Genomic DNA, 21783 nt, shown 5'->3' with positions numbered 1-21783 from the left:
CCTATAATTTTCTAATTATACATGGAGACTACATTAACTGGAAACGTTTCGGTATAGAAAATGCGTGTGTCATTTAAAAAAAAAAAAAAAAAAAAAAAAATTTATCTATATCTGAGGTGGTCAGAAGTCCCGACGGTCGAAGTCCACGTAGTCGTAAGTCGGGGTATATATATATATATATATATATATATATATATATATATATATATATATATATATATATATATATATATATATATATATATATATATATATATATATATTAGTTTTACCTTAACTGCTGCATACGTGCCTTGCCAGCTGAACTTTCACTTAACGCGGATTTTTCCACAGCACGGTGAGTGTCCGCCTGAGAGCTTATTTTAGATTCGCACCACCCCACCCGCCACCCTGCCTGACTGCCTGTTTTAGCTCATAAAATTCATACAAATTACTTCCAGAATTACATTGCTGAATTTATAATTTATATTTATTTGAATATAAACAACATATATTTTGTGATAAACATACAATTTTTAGATAAAAATTGTTCTCTGGGTAATTATGTTATTTTTGTCCAAAAATATATGACATTTATATTCAAAATATTCCTGGTCTTACAAGGAATCCAGTGTCAATTATATTATCCTAACTTTAGTTTGAGGTATTATTTATTAAAATTAGTGGTTATCCCACACATCTCCTGGGACGGTTGGTGGGGGTGGGGGAGGAGGACGGACCGACTCGACCATCTGTTACCCGGTGAAGAATTATTTTTTTTTTTAACTAAGATATTTGTTTTAGCTCATAAAATTCATACAAATTACTCGGTCAGAATATATTTTACATTGCTGGAATTTTATAATATGGTGATCATTTTGAATATAAACAACATATATTTTTATTAAACATACAATTTTTAGATAAAATTGTTCTCTAGGTAATTATGTTATCTTTTGTCCAAAATATATGACATTTATATTCAAAATATTCCTGGTCTTACAAATCCAGCAATGTCAATTATATTATCCTAACTTTAATCTGAGGTATTATTTAATACTAAATGTTAAAACTCTTGAATGGAGGATTGGTGGGGGGGAGGGTTGGGACTGACCGCGCGGTTGGAAGAGGGGGAGGCAAGGTGGGGTACTTTGATTGACAGATAGTGTTGAAGAATATTTTTTTTTTTATTAACTGTAGATATTTGTTTTAGCTCATAAAATTCATACAAATTATCCCACAGAATATACTCATATTGCTGGAATTTTATAATTTGGGATCATTTGAATATAAACAACATATATTTTGTATAAAACATACAATTTATAAAATTGTTCTCTAGGTAATTATGTTATTTTTGTGAAAAATATATGACATTTATATTCAAAATATTCCTGGTCTTACAAGGAATCCAGCAATGTCAATTGTATTATCCTAACTTTGTTTGAGGTATTATTTATTAAAATTTAGTGGTTTCCCAAAGCAGTGTGAGAGGGGAGGAGTTGAGTCCATTATTTGAATGGACATTAACTTGGCGACTGTATTTCTATTTTAAGTATTAATTGTGTGCATGTACCATCATAAAATTAAGATGTTATTTTTACTACAACATAGTTATTTGTCGTCAAAAGTGGAGTTTGGTCGGGGTTGGGTTCTATTGGAATTAATCCCATATGTCTTGTTATTCACTTAACGCGGTTTCACTTAACGCTAACCCTCTGGGTTCAATTGACCTTAAGGGTAATAAATTGTATATATATATATGAAAGACTACTTATCGAACTCATCAAACTATGTATTAAGGATTGCAAATTCGAATTCAATGGGGAATATTATGCTCAAAAATTTGGTATGGCAATGGGTAATCCACTCACCTGTATTAAGCAACCTATATATGGAATTCTTTTGAAAAAACTATTAGTAATATTTTACCACCCTCAGCAGTCTGGTTTAGATATGTTGATGATGTATTATGTCTCTGGCCATGTAATGAGGACCTAAAAGCTTTCCTACCACAACTTAACAACTTAGCCCCCCATCAAATTCACTGTGGAATTAGAGCAAGACTGTAAATTGCCATTCCTAGACTGTCTGATACACAGAATAGGTAACACTTTTAAGTTCAGTATTTATAGAAAACCAACTAATGTGTGTTCATACATTCATTATTATTCTGCCCACCATAATACAGTCAAACAGTCAGTATTTTCAACAATGTTTTTACGTGCCTTGAGAATTTGCAGTCCGGAATTCATCGATGAGGAATACAAATATATATATAATATTGGCTCAAACCTTAAATACCCTAGATCTTTCATAGACAAATGCTTAAACATTACTAAGAAAACTTTTTATAGAACTGACCCCAAGCCCACCCATGACCATAAGAATATCTTAATATTACCATTTCACAAAAATTTCTCACACATTCCTGCACAGCTAAAAACCTGGAACGTCAATGTGGCATTTAAATCTCATGCACTGTTAAACAAATGTTAATCAAGAACTCCTCCAACAACACAATTGGTTGCATTTATAAAGTTCCTTGCAAGGAATGTAATATGTTTTACTTAGGCCAGACAGGTAAAGATCTTGCAACTAGAATTAAACAACACAAATACAGTGTTAGGACAGGCCAGGAATCAAATGCTCTGTTTGTTCATTTGAGGGATAACAAGCATTGCATTGACTGGGATAATGCCTCCTCAATTTTACCATGTAAGTCAATTGACAGTAGGAACATCATAGAATCTAGTCTTATTAAACATACCGAAGCATTCAACATGAATTTGAGTAATGGCATGTACAAGCTGGACAATTTTGTAATTAAGAAGATTTGTGATCAGGTGAGAAGGCCGGGTCACTTGACCATCTGACCTGACCACCAACCGTTGTGTGCTATTTAAAGATTAGTAGGGTCATTACCTAATACCTGACCATTGTGGACCTGGTCTCACCCTCCTCTGTATATATACAACTTGATTTGTATTACTCTCTCTAGTCTGTACTCAGCCCTGAAGATGTGAATTACACGAAAGCGCTTGGGAACTTCGTGTTTTCTTCTTTCCTTGTGGTTATCAGCATATATGTGTATATATATATATATATATATATATATATATATATATATATATATATATATATATATATATATATATATATATATATATATATATATATATATATATATATATATATATATATATATATATATATATATATATATATATATATATATATATATATATATATATATATATACATACATACATACATACATACATACATACATACATACATACATACATACATCCTTGACCACCGAAGGGTCAAGACGTACCTGGCGCTCCTCCCGGAGCAGCCAGGTCAACTGTTAAGTTGGCCCATACCAACCCCCTCCCCTGAACCACTTCTCCCCACTGGAGTATCAACAGGTTCTCGCCAGAAGTTGCAATTTCATTTGGGAAAGGAATGGAACCAGTGTTAAACAGAGGTGAACATTGGTGAACAGTGCTTGAGTCAGTGAGAACAACTCAACAGTAAAAGTCGTATTCAAGTTAACCTTCACACAGTGAGGTCCCAGGTGCCCAGTGATAACGGCCCGTGAGACCCAACAACCGGCGATGTGTTAATCCGTCTACGATAGGAAGGCCTGGGGCCACACCTCACTCATATAACACCATCTGTGAGGGAATTACTACACCACGTGAGGTCCCTCATAACACCATCTGTGAGGGAATTACTACACCACGTGATGCCCCTCATAACACCATCTGTGAGGGAATTACTACACCACATTAGGTCCCTCCTAACACCATCTGGGAGAGAGTTACTACACTACGTGTTTGCTGTTCAACACCTACATTAATCTGAATGTTCACTGTATGTTCCTTTACCTTTCTCTAATGAAGGCTTTTGTTAAACCACCAATGTATGTAATAAGTCATTTATGTCCAATGTGTATTTTCAGCCTTCGGGCTGCAAACTTTTTCAATAAACCGTTAATTATTATTATTATTATTATTATTATTATTATTATTATTATTACATACATACATACATATAGATATATAATATATATATATATATATATATATATATATATATATATATATATATATATATATATATATATATATATATATATATAGTATATATATATATATATATATATATATATATATATATATATATGTATATGTATATGTATATATATATGTATATGTATATGTATATATATATGTATATGTATGTATGTATATAACAAAATATATGTACAAAAAATAAATGTTAAATGAATTATTTATGGTGCATTAGCGTACTGGCCACTTCAGACACAAGACGGGCTATAAATAGCCTTCTTTATCTCCCCTCCATCTCACCCTGAGCCAGAGGGAAGGGGTGGTGGTAAATAACATTTGTTTGCTTATTTTCCATTTACTTGAAATAGATTTACCGAATTATTTGTTTATTTATTTAAAAGTCATTTACTGAATATTCTATGTAAAAAATAAATTTTAAATTAATTATTTATAGGAGATACCGTAAGTATTATGATCAGTAAATATATGGTATTACTGGCCACTTCAGACACAAAGACGGGATAAAAATAGCCCATCTCCCCCTCTTCTTACAGCTGCCAATGGGAAGCGTCTTGGTAATTAAATTTGATGTTTATTTTCATTGTCTAATTTATCATGTATCAAAGTAATATTACTAAAAATTGTGTAGGTAGTAGGCAGCTACCAAACAGGTAGGTACTACCGCCTGGGAAGATATTGGAAGCATAATGTGTTGTCTAATGGTAGACCCTGCTGCCATATGGCATCACGAAAATTGTGACCAAGTCCCAGGTTCAGCGCTGACCTGACTTTCTGCCTCATTTACACACAATTGCAGTTTGAATTGTTCCTCTAACTTTGACAACACAACATACATACAGTATATTATTTCTCACTTTTGATCTTTTTTTTACTTTTTTGTATTTATTTATGGTGAGTTACTTTAAATAAGGCCAATTCACTTCAAGTAATGGCATCAAATGTTACCAGCTGGTGTAGTGTAAACACTAGTGACGTCACTTAAGCGTCTGTATTTAACTGTCAGTAGTTTCAAGAATTAATGCAGTCATTTACTGAATATTCCTTGTAAAAAAATAAATTTTAAGTATTATTATCAGTAAATATACCGATATGCATTACTGACCACCTCCACGGCTAAAAATAGCCCAATCTCGCGGTCACTTTTCCTTTCTTGTCTCCTCACTGGCAAATGGGGGGGGGCGTGTGATGATAGCCGTGTTTATTACAGGGGTATAATTCTCTTTTACGGTATGTTAGACAGGTTTATAATACATTTTTATTATTTTAATATACCGGTAATCTTAATTTGAATCCAGCTTGCCAAACGTAAGTTTCAGTATAAAATAATTAGTGGTAAGACCTTGTGAGTGGCTTAAGATGTTTCCATCACCACTCTTGACAAACTAAACCACAATATTTAAGAGGTAAGAATTTTATACTTGGTGGTTTAGACGACCCCCTAACTTTGGGCAGATTTTTTTAATGTTCAAATTCCGTCTTATAAGCCGAGATATACGGTAAATGTAACGCAGGCAGGCAATTAAAAAGGTATAAGGATAGTCTTATGACAAACCTGAAAAAGTGCCAAATCAATCCCCTCACCTGGGAGTCAATTACTCCACATTGTAATGCTTGGAGGAGCACCACATGAGAAGGTGTCAATACTTTTGAGTTAGCCCAACTACAAACTGAGGCAGACAAGCACCAATGCCAGAAAGACACTGCCACCACCCCTGCTGCACTAGATGCAGCCCTCTAGATGTGCAACGAATGTGGACGATCCTGCAGGTCCCATATTGGCCTCTTTAGTCTTCTCAAAGCTCACCAACCTAGGTGACATCCCTAATAACTCTTATTATTTTATCATAGCTGGATGATCGTCATACTCAATTCCAAATAACACCAAAATAATAATAATAATAATAATAGCAGCAGGTCTTGATAATGCTTCACATGACTGCTTAGAAACTGATCAATTCCAGTAAGGGAAGCCCTGAAATGCCTCTTTCAGCACCTCACCATCTTTTGATGCTAAAAAAAAGAAAAAAAAAAGAAGATATTTATAAGTCCTGTATTGGTTATCTAAGCATGGGACCATTTTTCTAGTACGTACCTTCGGAATTTTTTAACCAGGTCTTCATATATTGCAAATTGGGGACTGCCTGTATTTACTAGTGGTAGTGAATGGAAAAATTCTAGAAGCCATGCACTGTACTTACCAGCCACAGTGAAAGGGTTAAAGTGTTACCTCAGGTAAAGCCTCCAGCTTTATAAATGCTCGTGAACATGTTGCAAAGGCCCTGTTAGCACAAGAGGCCAAAGCCAGAAGAGCATAGATATCTTCTGGGTCTAGAAGCCCATCATATTCCCTCAAGTGCAGACAAGTTTTCATGGCAGCATCAACATAACCTGGAAAAAATGTAAATACAAAATTTTAAGCAGATAAATAGTATTGTACAGGCAAGGATCAGGTAAGTGTTGCTGTAAAAGCTATTTATTGAAGTGTCCCATTGATAAAACCTGAAAACATTTACAAAATTTTTTTGAATTGTTGGAAGCTATGTGATAAAAAAAAGCCCAATGGCATGGAGCCAGTGACACTTGTCAGTTAGCATGAGTGATCTATTACTGGAGGCCTTAGGAAAAAAATAAATAAAAATAATGCCGACACACTACATGACATGAAACCACAGTGCACATAACTCCCTAACTCCTAGGTCATTACCTCACCTAAACCCATGTTACAGAGAACCTGTCTTCCTAGCGTGCTGGGCTGTCTGTTTGTATCTATAATTGATTGATTTATAGAATTTAGTCTCAAAGACAAGTACAGTGGTCCCTCGGTTAACGAACACAATTCGTTCCACAGGGTCGTTCGTTAACCGAATCCATTATTTCAATGGGATATTTATTGGGTAATTGGTTCCAGCTCACAGAAAAGTAAATACAAAGTACAGTAAAACCAAAAATACATAAAGTCAGAAACACTCCTAAAATTCCCCTAAATCCCCCATAAATCACAGTATATATACGTACATATACACTCTTACTCTTAAATCACTATTGTAATGTGTTACAGGTGATTATTTTTATCTCTTGTGCAAAATATATGATGTTTACCCTATATTCAAATTATTCGCTGTCTTGCAAGGATTCCAGCAATGCAAATTATATTCTCCTAACTTTAGTCTGAGATATTATATAAGATAAAAACTGTAAGCCTAAAACCCTGGCTGGGCAGATGGGGGAGAGGGAGGGGGCAGGAGGTGAGGTGGTATGTTTGACAGTTGGAGCCGAAGGTCTCATGTGTATTTATTTAACAGTCCTTAAGTGACTAAGCTTTTCTCTTATAAAATGCCAGTGAAATGACTTGGGAGAATATAATTTACATTGCTAGGATTCTTGTAAGATAGTGATTAATTCGAATATAAACAAGCTATAATTTGCACTAGACATAAAAATTTTAGTACCGTAATGATTTAGTACAGTACAGTATTACTCCCCGCCTAACGCGTTTCACTTAGCTGCTTACCGTATAATGTGCCTCGCCAGAGCTGAACTTTCACTTAACACGGATTTTTTCCACATATACGCGGAGAGTGTCCGGCGCGACGCTATTTTTAGATTCGCCCCACCCGCCACCCGCCCGCCTGCCTGCCTGTGCTCCTCGCCTCTCCCTCCTCCTTCCTCCGCTTGGGCAAGCGGCGCGGTAAGGTTGCGCAGTGTGTGTCTTTGTTGCGTTATCACTGACGTCATATGACGTATCAGACCTGTGATTGGCCATGCATCCCTACCCCCCTCTGCTGCTAGCTGTAATTGGCTTAAAGTATTATGACGTGTCCACCCGGGGGAGGGAGGGAGGGAGGAAAGACGACGCTTGACCTAGCCGTGGCAGTTTCATCCCTCAAGGCCACACCATGTAAACGCGCATCCATTGTTCCGTAAAATGGCTTCCGCCGGACCACCACCGCCACCAGAGAGAGACCTTTCCTTACCTGGACCCAGCGGCACTAAGCCAAAGAAGACACGACGTTCCTTAAGCTACGAGGTGAAGTACCAAATTATTCAAGATTTGGAGAAAGGAACACGGCAAGTTGATCTCGCGCGCCAGCATGGCGTCAACGAATCTACGATTCGCACGAACAAGAAGGATGCAGCCAAGATCAAAGAGCACATGAAAATCACAAAGTCTGCAGGTGCTTCATCTATCAGGTATTGCCAGAACAGGGTGCTGGCAAAAGTGGAAAATTTGCTGGTGAGTTATTTGATTCGTCAGGCGCGACGCAACATGGCGGTGGACACGCGCTCAGTGCAGGAGTACGCACGTGAGCTATACGCAGCAGTGTCACGTAAGCTGGGAATTGCAGAGCCCAAACCCTTCAATGCTTCCTCTGGTTGGCTGCATAGGTTTAAGAAGAGGAACAAGATCACCAACATCAACATTGGTGGTGAGGAAGCGAGTGCTGACCGTGTGGCGGCTAGAGATTTTCCTCCGTTCTTACGTGAGATTATGGAGGAAGGACAGTACACTGACGACCAGGTGTTTAACATGGACGAATCTGGTCTTTTCTGGAAAAAGCTACCTTCCAAGACCTTCGTTGTCCAGTCTGCCAGCAAGGTAAGGGGTCGGAAGTTGCAGAAGGAACGCATCACCGTCCTGTTTACCACCAATGCCTGCCTCCGGTACCTGTAAACCAAAGTTATCGGTGATTCACACAGCCCGCAAGCCGCACGCCTACAAGAATATGGACATGAACAAGCTTAATGTCCACTGGCTAACCGCACGTAAGGCGTGGATGTCCTCTTCTCTGTCCCTCTTCTGGTTTGACAACTGTTTTGTTCCTGACGTGAAGAAATTCTGCGAGCAACAGAATGTTCCATTCAATATTTTGTTGCTCCTTGACAACGCACCTGGACACTCGCCCCTACTTATGGATCGTCACCCCAACGTAAAAGTGGTCTTCCTTCCTCCCAACACTACGCATGCCCATGGACCAGGAGTTGATTTGCAATGTGAAAGCTGCGTACTCTGCAAAGAAGTTCAAGCTCCTGAACGACTCTACCAACACCAAGGATGAGTTGCGTATGCTGGGTGACACCGACAGCGAGAGCAAAAGCGACGAGGACAAGGAACAAGAGGTGGCGACTCAAGAACTTCTCGTCAAACAATTTTGGAAGAAGTTTAACGTTAAACAAGCTGTAGACTTCTTGGTGGAGGCATGGGATCTGCTGACTATTGCTACGATTCGTCACGCATGGAGACATGTGTTGCATGGCATACCAGCTGAGAAGACGAGTAAACCTGTGACTGGTGAGGTTCAGACTGTTGCAGTAGCAGTGGACCTTGCCAGAGAAGCTGCGCTCAATATTACAGCTGAAGGCTTCTCCGAGACCACCAACGAAGACATCCTGGAGGTGATCAGAGATCCTGAAGTGACTGCCGACGAGAAGTTGGAAGAAGATCACGTCAGTGAAGAGGAGGAAGAAGGTGCGTCATTCTCCGAAGAACACAGTTTAAGTCATAGTGATATTAAGTGTGCCATAGTGTGCAGAGAAAATGAAGTCCGTCCTTTCCCACGACAATGACGATGACCGCTATGAAGTCTTCCATATCCGGCTGGTGCAGGCTATGGAGCCGTACATCACGGTGTACCAAGACAACATAAACACCAGCCGTCAAAAAAGCATAACCGAGTTCTTCGCCCGCAACCCAACACAGCCAGCCCAAGCCAGTGATAGTGACAGAGGTAGAGACAGTGAAGATGACTTTGAGGGATTTGTCAGGGAGGCCCTGACAAGTGTGGATGACAGTGATAGTGACTCACCTGAGGGCCAGTAGCCTGCCCTCTGCCTCGGAACCAGCCTCCATCCCCGTACGCCGACCCATCTCTTCTACTACCATAAGTGTTCCACCTAACTTTTAGTTTCTCTAACCTAACCTTTATTTTTCCTATGTTAACCTTTATTTTTCCTAACCTAACCTCTTCTATATTACTTGTTTTTTCATACCATCATAAAGTTAAGATAAAGTTTTTACTACAACATAGTTATGTGTCGTCAAAAAGTGGAGTTTGGGGGTCGGGCCGGTTTCTATTGGAATTAATCCCATATGTTCTGTTGTTCACTGAACGCGGTTTTCACTTAACACGGTACCCTCTGGGTTTTATTGACCGCGTTAAGTGGGGTACAACTGTACATGTATACTCCAGGTTTGTACTAAGGTCATTTATTTCTTTTACGTTTCTTTTAGTATGGTGTGTGCATGTAAATGGATGAAAATAAATGAAGAAATTTATGTAAATCTACCTAAAAATACAGTTGAAAAACTTTACATCATAAAATGTACTACCGTACATTAATGTACTACAATATTTATCTCTTGTGCAAAATATATGACGTTTATATTCAAATTATTCGCTGTCTTGCAAGGATTCCAGCAATGCAAATTATATTCTCCTAACTTTAGTCTTTGATATTATATAAGATAAAAACTTAAAGCGTACTGTATAACCATCAAACCTTTGCTGGGAAGGGGGAGAGGGAGGGAGGGAGGGGTGACAGTGACATGTTTGACAGTTAGCGCCGAAGGTCTAGTGAAGTATATATTTGTTTATTTATGTTGTTTAGATTGAGTTTTTGGTTTTTGCTTATAAAATTTCATAGAAGTGACCGGGGAGAATATAACTCACATTGCTGGAATTCTTATAAGAGAGTGATTAATTTGAATGTAAACATGCAATAGTGTGCAGTAGACTAAAATTTTAGTATTCATTTTGTACAAATATTAAAGAGCAAAATTTTCTTGACATTTCCTCCACTGGAAACGAATATAAACATAGAACAGATTACTGAATTGACAAACTAGCCCATCAGCTGACGCTCACAACAAAACGTGATGTTCGTAAGGATTTCGTTACTCAAATTTTTGTTCGTTAACCGAATTGAAAATTCTTATCGAAGGTAATTCGTTAACCGAAATTTCATTAACCGAACCCTTCGTTAACCGAGGAACCACTGTACTGGAACCAATAGACCATCCAGTGCTGTATAAGAATTAGGGGATATCCCTTATATAAAAAAATAATAATTACAATAAATTAAAACAAATTAATAAAAGCTGATGCTTCACCCCCTCTGACAAGCAGAGAGGGCAAAAAAAAAAAAGCCCAGTTTCCACCAAGGGATTGCTGGGCACAGAGAAGCATGCAAGGCTACATAGCACATGCCTTAGATGAAGAACTATTTTTCCCTATTATAACTTACAATCTATCCATATTTTTTTATGGATTTATTTTTCAAGGAATTGTCTCTCATTTCAAGATTAAAAGACCTCCAGTCAACTAGGATATGGTTGACTGTCTACTACTCTAGTCATTGTGACCGGAATTGCAACGAAGGGCCTGTCGCTCAACTCCACTCATAAACATGTAATTATGTGTAGGATGGGAGTGGCCAATCCTAATAATAATAATGATAACAGTTTGTTGAAAGAACATTGCAGCCAAAAGGCTGAAAATATACAATTACATAATTGGGGAATGGGTCACTTTATTGACAAATAATATACAAGTAACATAAGTTACACAAATATGATATACAGCTACTCCTCGACTTGCGACATACTCGACCTACGACCACCCGGACATACGACCGCCTCAGCCGTACCAAAATTTTGTCAAATTACGTATTTTCGAGTCCCAACGTCAGTGATTGCGCTGTGTACTGACAAAATTTTTGTTTGTAATTCATTTAAAAATGGCTGGCACGCTTAAAAGTGAGAGCTTTGTGGTGCTGAGAAGAAAAATAGACACCCATTTTAGATATTCTATGTATTATTTAAGCATTTTCAACTTACGGCCTAGATTTGGGTCCCTAACCCCGTCATAAGTCGAGGAGCAGCTGATATAATAACAAGAAAGGGAGAAGGCCATACAACAGGGAAATTCAACGTAGTAACAGTGCAAAAATAAGATTGGCTGGGAGTGAACTCTGGTTAACTACGAGTTGTTGATAATTTTTACAATAGTGGAATTGGGTTGTTCTTATAGTGATAAGTATGTGCTCGTATGGTCTGGATGCGGTTGTAGGGTCGAATACCAATTCGCAGACGAGGGATCTCAGGTGCAAGCAGGAGCCGGTGTCGAGGATGGTGCAGAAGCTTCATCCTAAATTTACAGATGATAAGAGAGAGCCAAGAGGGTCGGTGTAACGAGCGCTTCTTGATATGTGGAGTTGGAAGGGTGTTTCCATTGTGTGACATTTAGGGAGGAAGACAAGGCAGGGGAAACATAGGTGAACTTGGGAAGTATGAACGTTGAGTAAATACTGAGGAGTTTGGGTGTAGGAACTCTAGGGGACTCGAGATGGCAAAGAAGGTGGACACAAAAACTAGAGGATTTGAAAATTGCTGTAACATGTTGAAACAATACCACTCCTGTTGGAAAAACGTGAGGAGGACCGTAATTGAATGATGGTGTTGGAGGGTGTGTGTGTTACACACACACACACACACACACACACACACACACACACACACACACACACACACACACACACACACACACACATCATACTACTACTACTACTACTACTACTACTTTTTTTTTTTTTTTTTTTTTTAAACGTGGCCTCCAGCCTCCCCCAATAGCCACACCTTCGCCACCATTTATTTACCTTAATATTAAATATCCTAATACATAAGAAGCTATCCTATCTGTGTTAAATTAGTTGAGCCGCAGATCTATGCGGCATTCAGTGACTGTAGCCTCATAGTCAATGTCTGCAGCAGTTGTCGGAGTAGGGGCGGATGCTCTCGTTCCCCTGAGGCAGAGCAAAGCCGACCGAAGGAGAGAGAAGGACAGTCGACATCTCATCCAGGCTATAACATACCGTATACGGCCTATAAGGCGGCGGGGTGCATAAGACGCCCCCCCAAATTTCCATTTAAAAAGTAGCTTTTGAGCTCTATTTGCTGTATAAGACCAGTACCCCAAATGTGACACTTACCCACTGACTCAGTAGTCCTTTACCAACCATCCTTGATTTTTTAAAATAAGGCCAATTCACTTCAAGTAATGTCATCAAATTATACTCGCTGGTGTAGTGTAAACACTAGTGACGTCACTGAAGCGTGGTGGGAGTGTTCCCTCGTCTCGGTGGTGTGTGTGACTATTTATACAACATGTAGTTCAACAGCAACCACCGTATTCTAATTGTGATGTTTCATTAGGATTTGAGTGAAAAAGGTTACCAGTATGTACTTACTACATACATTTATTACACAAATATATATATATATATATATATATATATATATATATATATATATATATATATATATATATATATATATATATATATATATATATATATATATATATATATATATATATATATATATATATATATACTGAATATACTATGTACAAAAAATGAATGTTCAATGAATTATTTATGGTGCATTAGGGTACTAGCCACTTCTGATGGGCTATAAATAGCCTTCTTTATCTCCCCTCCATCTCACCCTGAGCCAGACGGAAGGGTCTTGGTAAATAACATGTTTGCTTATTTTCCATTTACTTTAAATAGATTTACCGAATTATTTGTTTTATTTATTTATTTATAATATACTGTAATATATTAAACACACTGTAATTATTTTCTTTAATTTATAAACTGTTTTGCGACAAAGGAATGTTCTCCAGTAGTGTTTCATTAGGATTTGAGTGAAAAAATATTACGTACTTACACAATTGTTCCTCTTACTTTGACAACACAACATACATACAGTATATTATTTCTCAGTTTTGATCTTTTTTTTTAATTTTTGTATTTATTTATAGTTAGTTACTTAAAATAAGGCCAATTCACTTCAAGTAATGGCATCAAATATTACCAGCTGGTGTAGTGTAAACACTAGTGACGTCACTTGAGCGTCTGTAATTAACCGTCGATAGTTTCAAGAATTAATGCACTTTTCCTTTCTTGTCTCCTCACTGGCAAATGGGGGGGGCGTGGGGAGGGGTGTGTGATGATAGCTGTGTTTATTACAGGGGTATAAATCTCTTTTACGGTATGTTAGACAGGTTTATAATACATTTTTATTATTTTAATATACCGGTAATCTTAATTTGAATCCAGCTTGCCAAACGTAAGTTTCAGTATAAAATAATTAGTGGTAAGACCTTGTGAGTGGCTTACGATGTTTTCATCACCACTCTTGACACACTAAACCACAATATTTAAGAGGTAAGAATTTTAAACTTGGTGGTTTAGACGACCCCCTAACTTTGGGCAGATTTTTTTAATGTTCAAATTTCGTCTTATAGGCCGTGATACGGTAACTTCTGGGCTGCTGCTTCTGTTCGGAGATCAGCTCCGCGAGTCTGGCGTAGAAACATCTTGCACTTGGGCCCATCCCACCCGAGGTTGTGAACACTAGAGGAGTGAAGCTGCCTTGATCAACATTTTGTATTCTCTCCCCGTATGCCCTTCTCTTGTCGTTCTCGTTCCTCCTATGCGCAGCATCGAGAGCTAGGTTACGGTGACAAGCGGCCATGGGATCAAAAATCCTGATGTCGAAGAAAGCTCGCTGTCCCCGCGTCCAGAATCCTCGAGCACTGACGTCCACCCGGGCTTCGTTAGAAGTGTTTGAAGTCCTATGTTGGAAGATCTCGCCATCCAGTGGAAGGAGGGTCGGTTCTACCATGACGTCCCGGCAGATTTCCTTCAACATATTTGCTGTGAGATCCCTTACCTCGTCATGCCTCATGCATATGAAGCCCCCCTTCTTGCAGACCATGGCGTGATCGCCATCATAGGGAGAGCCACACACGCATTGGGAGGGCAAACCATCTACTGGCCAACCGTACCTTAAAGCAATGGCATCTGTAAATTCTTGTTTGTTAAGGCTGAAACCATTTGCCCTTATCGGTAACGTAGTTAACCAGTTCGAGGCGCCCACCTCCTGCGCTATAGCAACTTTTTTTGTCAAATTTTCTGGAACCAGCAGCAATAGTTGCTGCAACATGTCATTTTGGCAGTGCTGCCGATCTGTTGTAATGGACCTACGGATCTTATTAACTTCGCTGGTGTCCACTTCCCCTGTTGCATTCTGGGCTATTATGTGGTCAGTGAGGGCTGCCGTGAGCTTAAGTGAATTTTGATGTTCAGAGTCAGCAATCTCCTCTGGATTAGTTAGTCCCATCCCTCCCAGTCTTGGTGGAAGTGCAAGAAGTGTTCTTTCTGCTCGGGTTAAGTCAGGGTGTTTCACTAGTTTGGGAATGAACTTGACACTGATTGCTTCTTCCAAAGGGTGGAGGAGGGGTCCGATCTCAGGGATGGTACGCATCAGGTAGTTCCAACGATGCTTGACTCCATGGGTGAATGCTGCAAAGGCCGCATGTGGCTCTGTGTTAGCGATCTCCGATAGAGCTTGGATTTCGCTAACCCACTCATTCACCTTTCCCGATACGTACTGGGTCTTGAAGTCCGTAGTGCCAATCACTGCGCCTAGATGTCTTTGGCCGTCCTTAGTTATTTTGACCTCACTTTCGCCGAAAACCTCCAAAGCCCGATCATAATGATCTGGCTTCACGATGAGGAAGGATTTACTGGCGTTTGGGTGGTACCCTATTTGTGGACCTCGCGATGTTACCAGGTCCCACCACTTTTTGATGTCCTCCACTTTTCCTGCTCCTGTGAGGTCATCAGCATATGCCACTTGTTTGACCCCAGTTGTTTCAAACTTTATTTCTTGTTGGAGCACTGATAGGCCTATTGCATACATTGCCATTGCAACGGGGTCCCCCTGTGTTGTTCCCTCAGTCGACTGCAGGATGGTATCACCTCGTAGAGCCTTGTTGTTTACTATGTAGAGGTCTGAAGGATTCCTATACGAATTTTCAACATACATCGCAAAGCTAGGACACTTGATCTTGATGTTGTGCAGTGCAGCCTTGCGGTTAAGTATGTTGAATGCGTTTGAAGCATCCACCAGGAGAACGGCCTCACAATCACGCTGCTCGAATATCAATCTCATGGCGTGAATGGCCGCCTCCCCACCAGCCTGGTGGCCAGCACACACTTGTAGGTTCCCTGCTGCTGCCCTGACATCGTCCTTTACCACCTCCATTATGCACTTTCCGATAATCCGCCTCAGCACTTCCCCCACCCCTATAGGTCTACATCCTGGTTTCTTTTCCAGAGGAATAAGGCGGCAGGCCGTCAGGGCCTGGAGATGATGGCAGCAAGAGGATGCAAGCTTTCTTGCAAGGGCGGCAATGGCAGTGCAGAGATCGCTTGCTACAGGGCCAAACTTGTTTGTGCTGAGGATGACTCTCCAACCGTTTGCATCCAGACCTGAAGGGCCGGCTCCTCCACGAGTCTTCAGTGCCTTTTTCCACACCATCTCTCCTGTTATTTTCTCGAACAGGACAGCATTTGGTGGGATATAGTCACCATGGAGCCTGATGCCTTCAACTTCACTTGCAGGGGGATGTTTCTCTTTCAGTAGGTTAAAAGTCGCTCTGTTTATTGGCATCACCCCACCGGAAGATTCCTGAGTGAGAGATCTTACCGCGAGAGACACTTTTCCCACACGCATTTTGTTTCCAAATTTTCTTGCCACGTCATCGGTGTTTTGCTTTCCGTCACCCGTAGATTTTAGTCTCTCCTGCAGTGTTCTTGCTTCACATAGGAGATCATCTAGGGCCCCAGTCCGCCACATTGTCAATCTTCTCTTCATTGCTGCCACATTTTCTTTGTGCTTAGCCTTTGTGTGTGTCCTCTGACAAAATAGATGTGGTATTATTGCCAGTATTTGAAGAGCTAGGGGGGCGAGGAAGCGGTCCTGAGTGTAATCGGTCATGAAGAAAGTCATCTCCCGAATCATTTCTTTGGTGGCCGCACACTTGGGTGGTTCAAATAAGTTAGCGGGCGACCACTTGACAATTTCTGAGTAGGTTTCTTTGACCCATACGCCTGCATTTTCCATCGACATGCCTTTCCACTGAGGCGGCAGTCTCTCATTCTCCACCTGGACACCTGCTACTGAGGGAGCAGCAGTTATTAGTACTACATTTTCGGGTTGAGTAGACTCACTGCTATCATTTGGGATATCATCGGGTGGTTGGGTCCTGGCGATATCCACTGTGGCCGCCTGTGTCGGCTCCCTGCCACGTGGGTTCCGACACTGGTCTAGCTTCCTGCAATCCACACATGAACGATTGTTTCTCGCACAAACACAGTTTGTGCAGTTTTGGTTCGGGCTAGCACAGACGCAGCAAAGACTGTTGCCAGGCATAGTGACCAGCACCTTGGGCGACAGATATTTCCGCCTCCGACCTCTGCTATTGGGCCCATACGGACGAAGAAACTAGATCTTATGCGTATGAGGCACAGAGGTGATGGCCTAGCCTGTGGTGTCCGTGTAGTAAGGGCATGCGCGCGCGTGTGGTTGTGTCGGGCACCCCCCATGTGGACGATAATCCACACATGAGAATAATCCACTAGGAGCAAGAATTGTCACACCTAACACTTGATTATGTCACTTTGGTAGAGATAGCCACCATTTCTATGGTCTCGCTGATGTAACATTAGTTATATATACTCACTTGGTCAGCCGACAGTACATGGAGTGGCCGTTACTTGAGGCGACTGACCGCGCGAGGCACTCGGCCCCATAGGGGCGAGAGTCGCGATGCCACACCTGCTAGGGTAGGCCTATCGACACACTGGCACTGACACTAGGCAACTCCAGCCACCCACCATTCAAACACTCACAGGCTTACTTGAAGATCGCCGGTGAACACGAGCAATATTTGCGTTTAATGTCGTAAGGAATGAGAAGAGCCGTCGGCGATGATGCTCAAGGTGACATCCAACGTTCATCGACACACTGTGAAATTCTCGCTCCCACAAACTGAGTATATCCCCTACTACTACTACTTTGCTGTCACTCGGAATTGAGTATGACGATCATCCAGTTATGATACAATGATGTACTGGATGATCGAGTTATTAAGGATGTCACCTAGGTTGGTGAGTTCTGAGGTGACTAAAGAGGCCAATACGGGACCGGTAGGGTCGATCACAGATGTTGTACAGTCACCAGCAAAGGTCCTGTCACCTCTTCTGCCGTTCCACGAACCTAGAGATTCTGACTCGTGAACCTAAGCAGAAGACACTGATGCTTTATTCTGTCCACAGCTGCTTCGGATTCATGAGTCTGAACCTCGGGGTACGTGGAACAGCAGGAGAGGCGACAGAACATTTGCTGGTGACTGTACATGTGGAGGGTTACATCTCGTGCGTGAGGGGCGGCAGCAGTGTCTTTCCGGCGTTGGCACTTGTCTGCCTCATTATGCAGTCGGGCTAACTTGAAAGTATTGACACCTTCTTGTGTGGTGATCCTCTAAGCGTTATAGTGTGGAGTAACCGTCTGCCAGGTGAGGGGGGTCGATATGGCACTATTTCAGGTTTGTCTTAAGACTATCCTTATACCTTTTCAGTTGCCCGCCAATATTGCATTTGCTATTGGTTAGGTGATTGTAAAGTAGCTGCTTTGGCAGTCTACTGTCGTCCATGTGGGTAACCAGGCCAGTCCAGAGTAGTTGTTCATGGATAATGGTAACCTCGTTGCTTCTACAGTTGTTACCACAAGAATACTGGCATTTGTTCTCTAGTCTTCCCACCAAACTTGAAGGAGGGAACGTAGACTACGCTGGTGAAAGTTTTCAAGTGCCTTGATGTGCTTCCTGTATGTGACCCATGTGTCGCTGCCATATAACAGGGTCGGGAGGACCATTGCTCGATATGCATGTAACTTTGTAGGTAATTTCAGCTCCCTAAAGCTGAAGACACAGTTTTGGAGTCTGCCAAAGGCTTGAGATGCACATGCAATCCGATGATGAATCTCTTTATCGATGTCCACGGTGGTGGACAGGTGAGAGCCGAGATACCGAAAGTGGGTAACAATAGACAGGGAAGTACCGTTAAGTTTAAGCTAGATAGATGGTGGAGGTGTGACTGAACCAGGGGCAGGCTGAAAGAGAATCTGAATCTTACGTACATTCATCTCAAGGCCGAAGTGTGCATACGAGCTCTGCGTAGATGCTCAGGATCTCCTGTAGGTCGCATTCAGTGTGAGCGACAAAGGTGAGATCATCTGCATACTGAATCTCAGTACTGGAAGCCACCGACATCTTTATTCCTGCCTGGAGTCATCTTATGTTGAAAAGGCCCCCCCTACACCCGGTGCTTGATGTCCACTCCGCCGGTTAAATTGGCACTGGCACGAGTAAGGAAAGCAGCTAAGAAAATGGCAAAGAGAGTTGGTGCCAGTGCACACCCTTGTTTAACCCCCGTTAGGATGGGGAAGAGCTCTGACTGGGTGCCGTTGTGCAGGACAATGCCGTTCATGCCATCGTGGAGTTGCCTCACAATGGCGATGAATTTTGGTGGGCAGCCAAAACGGCTGAGGGTCCACCAGAGGGCTTCCCTGCTGACTGAGTCGACAGCCTTGGTTAGGTCGATGAAAGCCATGTACAGGTCATGCTGCTGTTCTCTGCACTTTTCCTGTATCTGACGGGCAGCAAAGATCATGTCAGTGGTGCCACATGATAGTCTAAGGCTACATTGAGATTCTGGGAGGAAGTTTTCCGCCTCAGGAAGAAGTCTGTTTTGGAGGACTCGAGCGATAATCTTGCCATCTATAGAGAGCAGAAAGATGCCGTGGTAGCTGCCACATTATGACCGGTCTCGATCGTTCTTATAAATATTGACGATGGAGGTGTCTTTAAGAGCTTGGGAGATTTCCTCCTTTTCCCGTAATCCATCAGCCCCTGAGTCTTTGTTATTTTTCATCTATTTGATGGCAGTAGCTACCTCATCCAGGGATGGAGGACAGCTGAGATGGGTCAGCTCTGGATACTGGGGGACCACTGGGTAGTCAGGACATCTACATCGGTGTTTCGGTTGAGCAGTGAATGGTAGTGCTCTTTCCAGCGTCTTTAATTATGGAGTTACCGTTGGATGAGTGGAGGGGACTACGTCATGAGTGATTGGCCCATGAAATGTTTTAGTGGAATTGAAAAATTCACGCATCTTGTGCTGATCTGCAAATTTTTGTGTTTCACATGCTTTATTTTTAAACCAGGCGTTCTTTAGATTGCAAAGTTCCCGCTGGACTGCCGCTTTCTTCTTGCGGAAGGTATCAGCTTTGGTCCAAGACTGAGGGTTATTCTGCCAGTCAGTTAAAGCAGCACGTGTATCATCGACGAGTACATTGATTGCCGGGTCATTTTCATCAAACCAGTCCTGGTGTATTCTTTCGATCTGGCTGAGGGTCTCTCCACAGGTTTTTGTCATGACAGTGTCGAGTATATCCCATTCGGCACTGGGATTTGGTTTGTTTGTTGTCAGGTTGTTTATCAGCCCATGTTCGAGCTGTTCTCTGAAAGCATATGCTAACGCTGGGTACTCCAGACGCTTAGTGTTAAAACCTCTTCTAGATGCTTGCTGCCTTCGCCGTTTTGGGGGGACATGAAGTTAGAGCTTGGCTCTGACAAGCCGATGATCAGTGTCACAGTGGTCTGAGCCATGCATGGCACAGGTGATGATGAGGACACCTTGGTGATCTCTTTCTTTGACAATGGTGTAGTCAATGAGATGCCAATGTTTGGATCGTGGGTGTTGCCACGAACACTTGAACTTGTCGGCCTGCCTAAACAAGGTATTGGTGATAGTGAGCTTGTGTGCAGCACACTTGCTGAGGAAGTAGGCTGTTGGGATTACACTTGTTTAGTCCAGTTCTCCCTATGATTCCCTGCCAAATGTCAGCATCTTTGCCAACTCTGGCATTGAAGTCACCTAGGAGCACATCCTTATCTTCTATGGGGATAGAGGTTAGCACTGTGTCAAGGTCGGCATTTCAGTTAGCCTACGTAAAACGCACTGGCAGAAGGCAAAGCCAACTCCATAAATGCAGTTTTTCTTCACAGCAGGCTTACCCTTCCAAAAGGGGTATAACCAGACCCCCGTTCTGTGAATTGACCCTCATCTGGGAGTCGGGACTCGCTAATGGCTGCATTTTTTATGTAATACCTTGTCAGCGCTTTTGCCACAAGGGCGGTTCTTCTTTTAGGACACTCATTTGTGCCAGTATCCAGAAGGGTCCTGACATTCCATGCAGTGACCATAAGAGGTTGTATAGTCTGTTTTTGTTTGGATATGTGATTATGATTGTGTTTTTGACTGCATAAGGATAACCTTACTGGGTGCTGTTGCCAGGTCAGGTTGGTTTTTTAGGCAGGCTATGTTTAGGGCACCTTTTCTATCCCCCTCCCCACGTGGGGTGAGCAGAGTGGGTTGTCAAGAAGACTGCTCAGTTGCATAGACAAGACTGGATTGCAATGCTGCCTAGATTCCATTGCATAAACAACCATCTTATCTATGCCACCCATGTGCAGATTTGTGACTAGAGACTCCCGGCAGTCATCTCTGCCTGTCCCCATCACCACTCGTCCGTCGCCATAGGACTTTTAGGGGTATAGGGATTTTGATGATGATGGGAGGCATGGTGAACTGGATGATGACTGCACATGAGTTGATTTATGTGGTGAGGCAGTAGCGCAGGCTGCAACCACGCACCTTGGCTCTCCCTTTTCCCAATCCAGTGGTGCAAGTGTTGCCCAGTTTGTTGGGTTTCGCCTTAGTAGCCTGT

At 41.5% G+C, this 21783-nt stretch overlaps 1 protein-coding gene across 2 annotated transcripts in view; it reads right to left on the bottom strand.

Moving 5' to 3' along the window:
- LOC121865264 (WD repeat-containing protein 35-like) overlaps positions 1 to 21783 on the bottom strand; it is an 88832-nt gene that overhangs the window by 49962 nt on the left and 17087 nt on the right. For both annotated transcript variants that reach the window (XM_042364621.1, XM_042364622.1), the window contains exon 2: positions 6310 to 6470. In XM_042364621.1, the coding sequence (XP_042220555.1) occupies positions 6310 to 6470 (161 nt within the window). The remainder of the gene's footprint in view (positions 1 to 6309; positions 6471 to 21783) is intronic.

Source organism: Homarus americanus, unplaced genomic scaffold (genome assembly GCF_018991925.1).
Source record: "Homarus americanus isolate GMGI-L3 unplaced genomic scaffold, GMGI_Hamer_2.0 scaffold21978, whole genome shotgun sequence".
Taxonomy (NCBI): domain Eukaryota; kingdom Metazoa; phylum Arthropoda; class Malacostraca; order Decapoda; family Nephropidae; genus Homarus; species Homarus americanus.
This window is presented reverse-complemented; position numbering and strand designations above follow the sequence as displayed.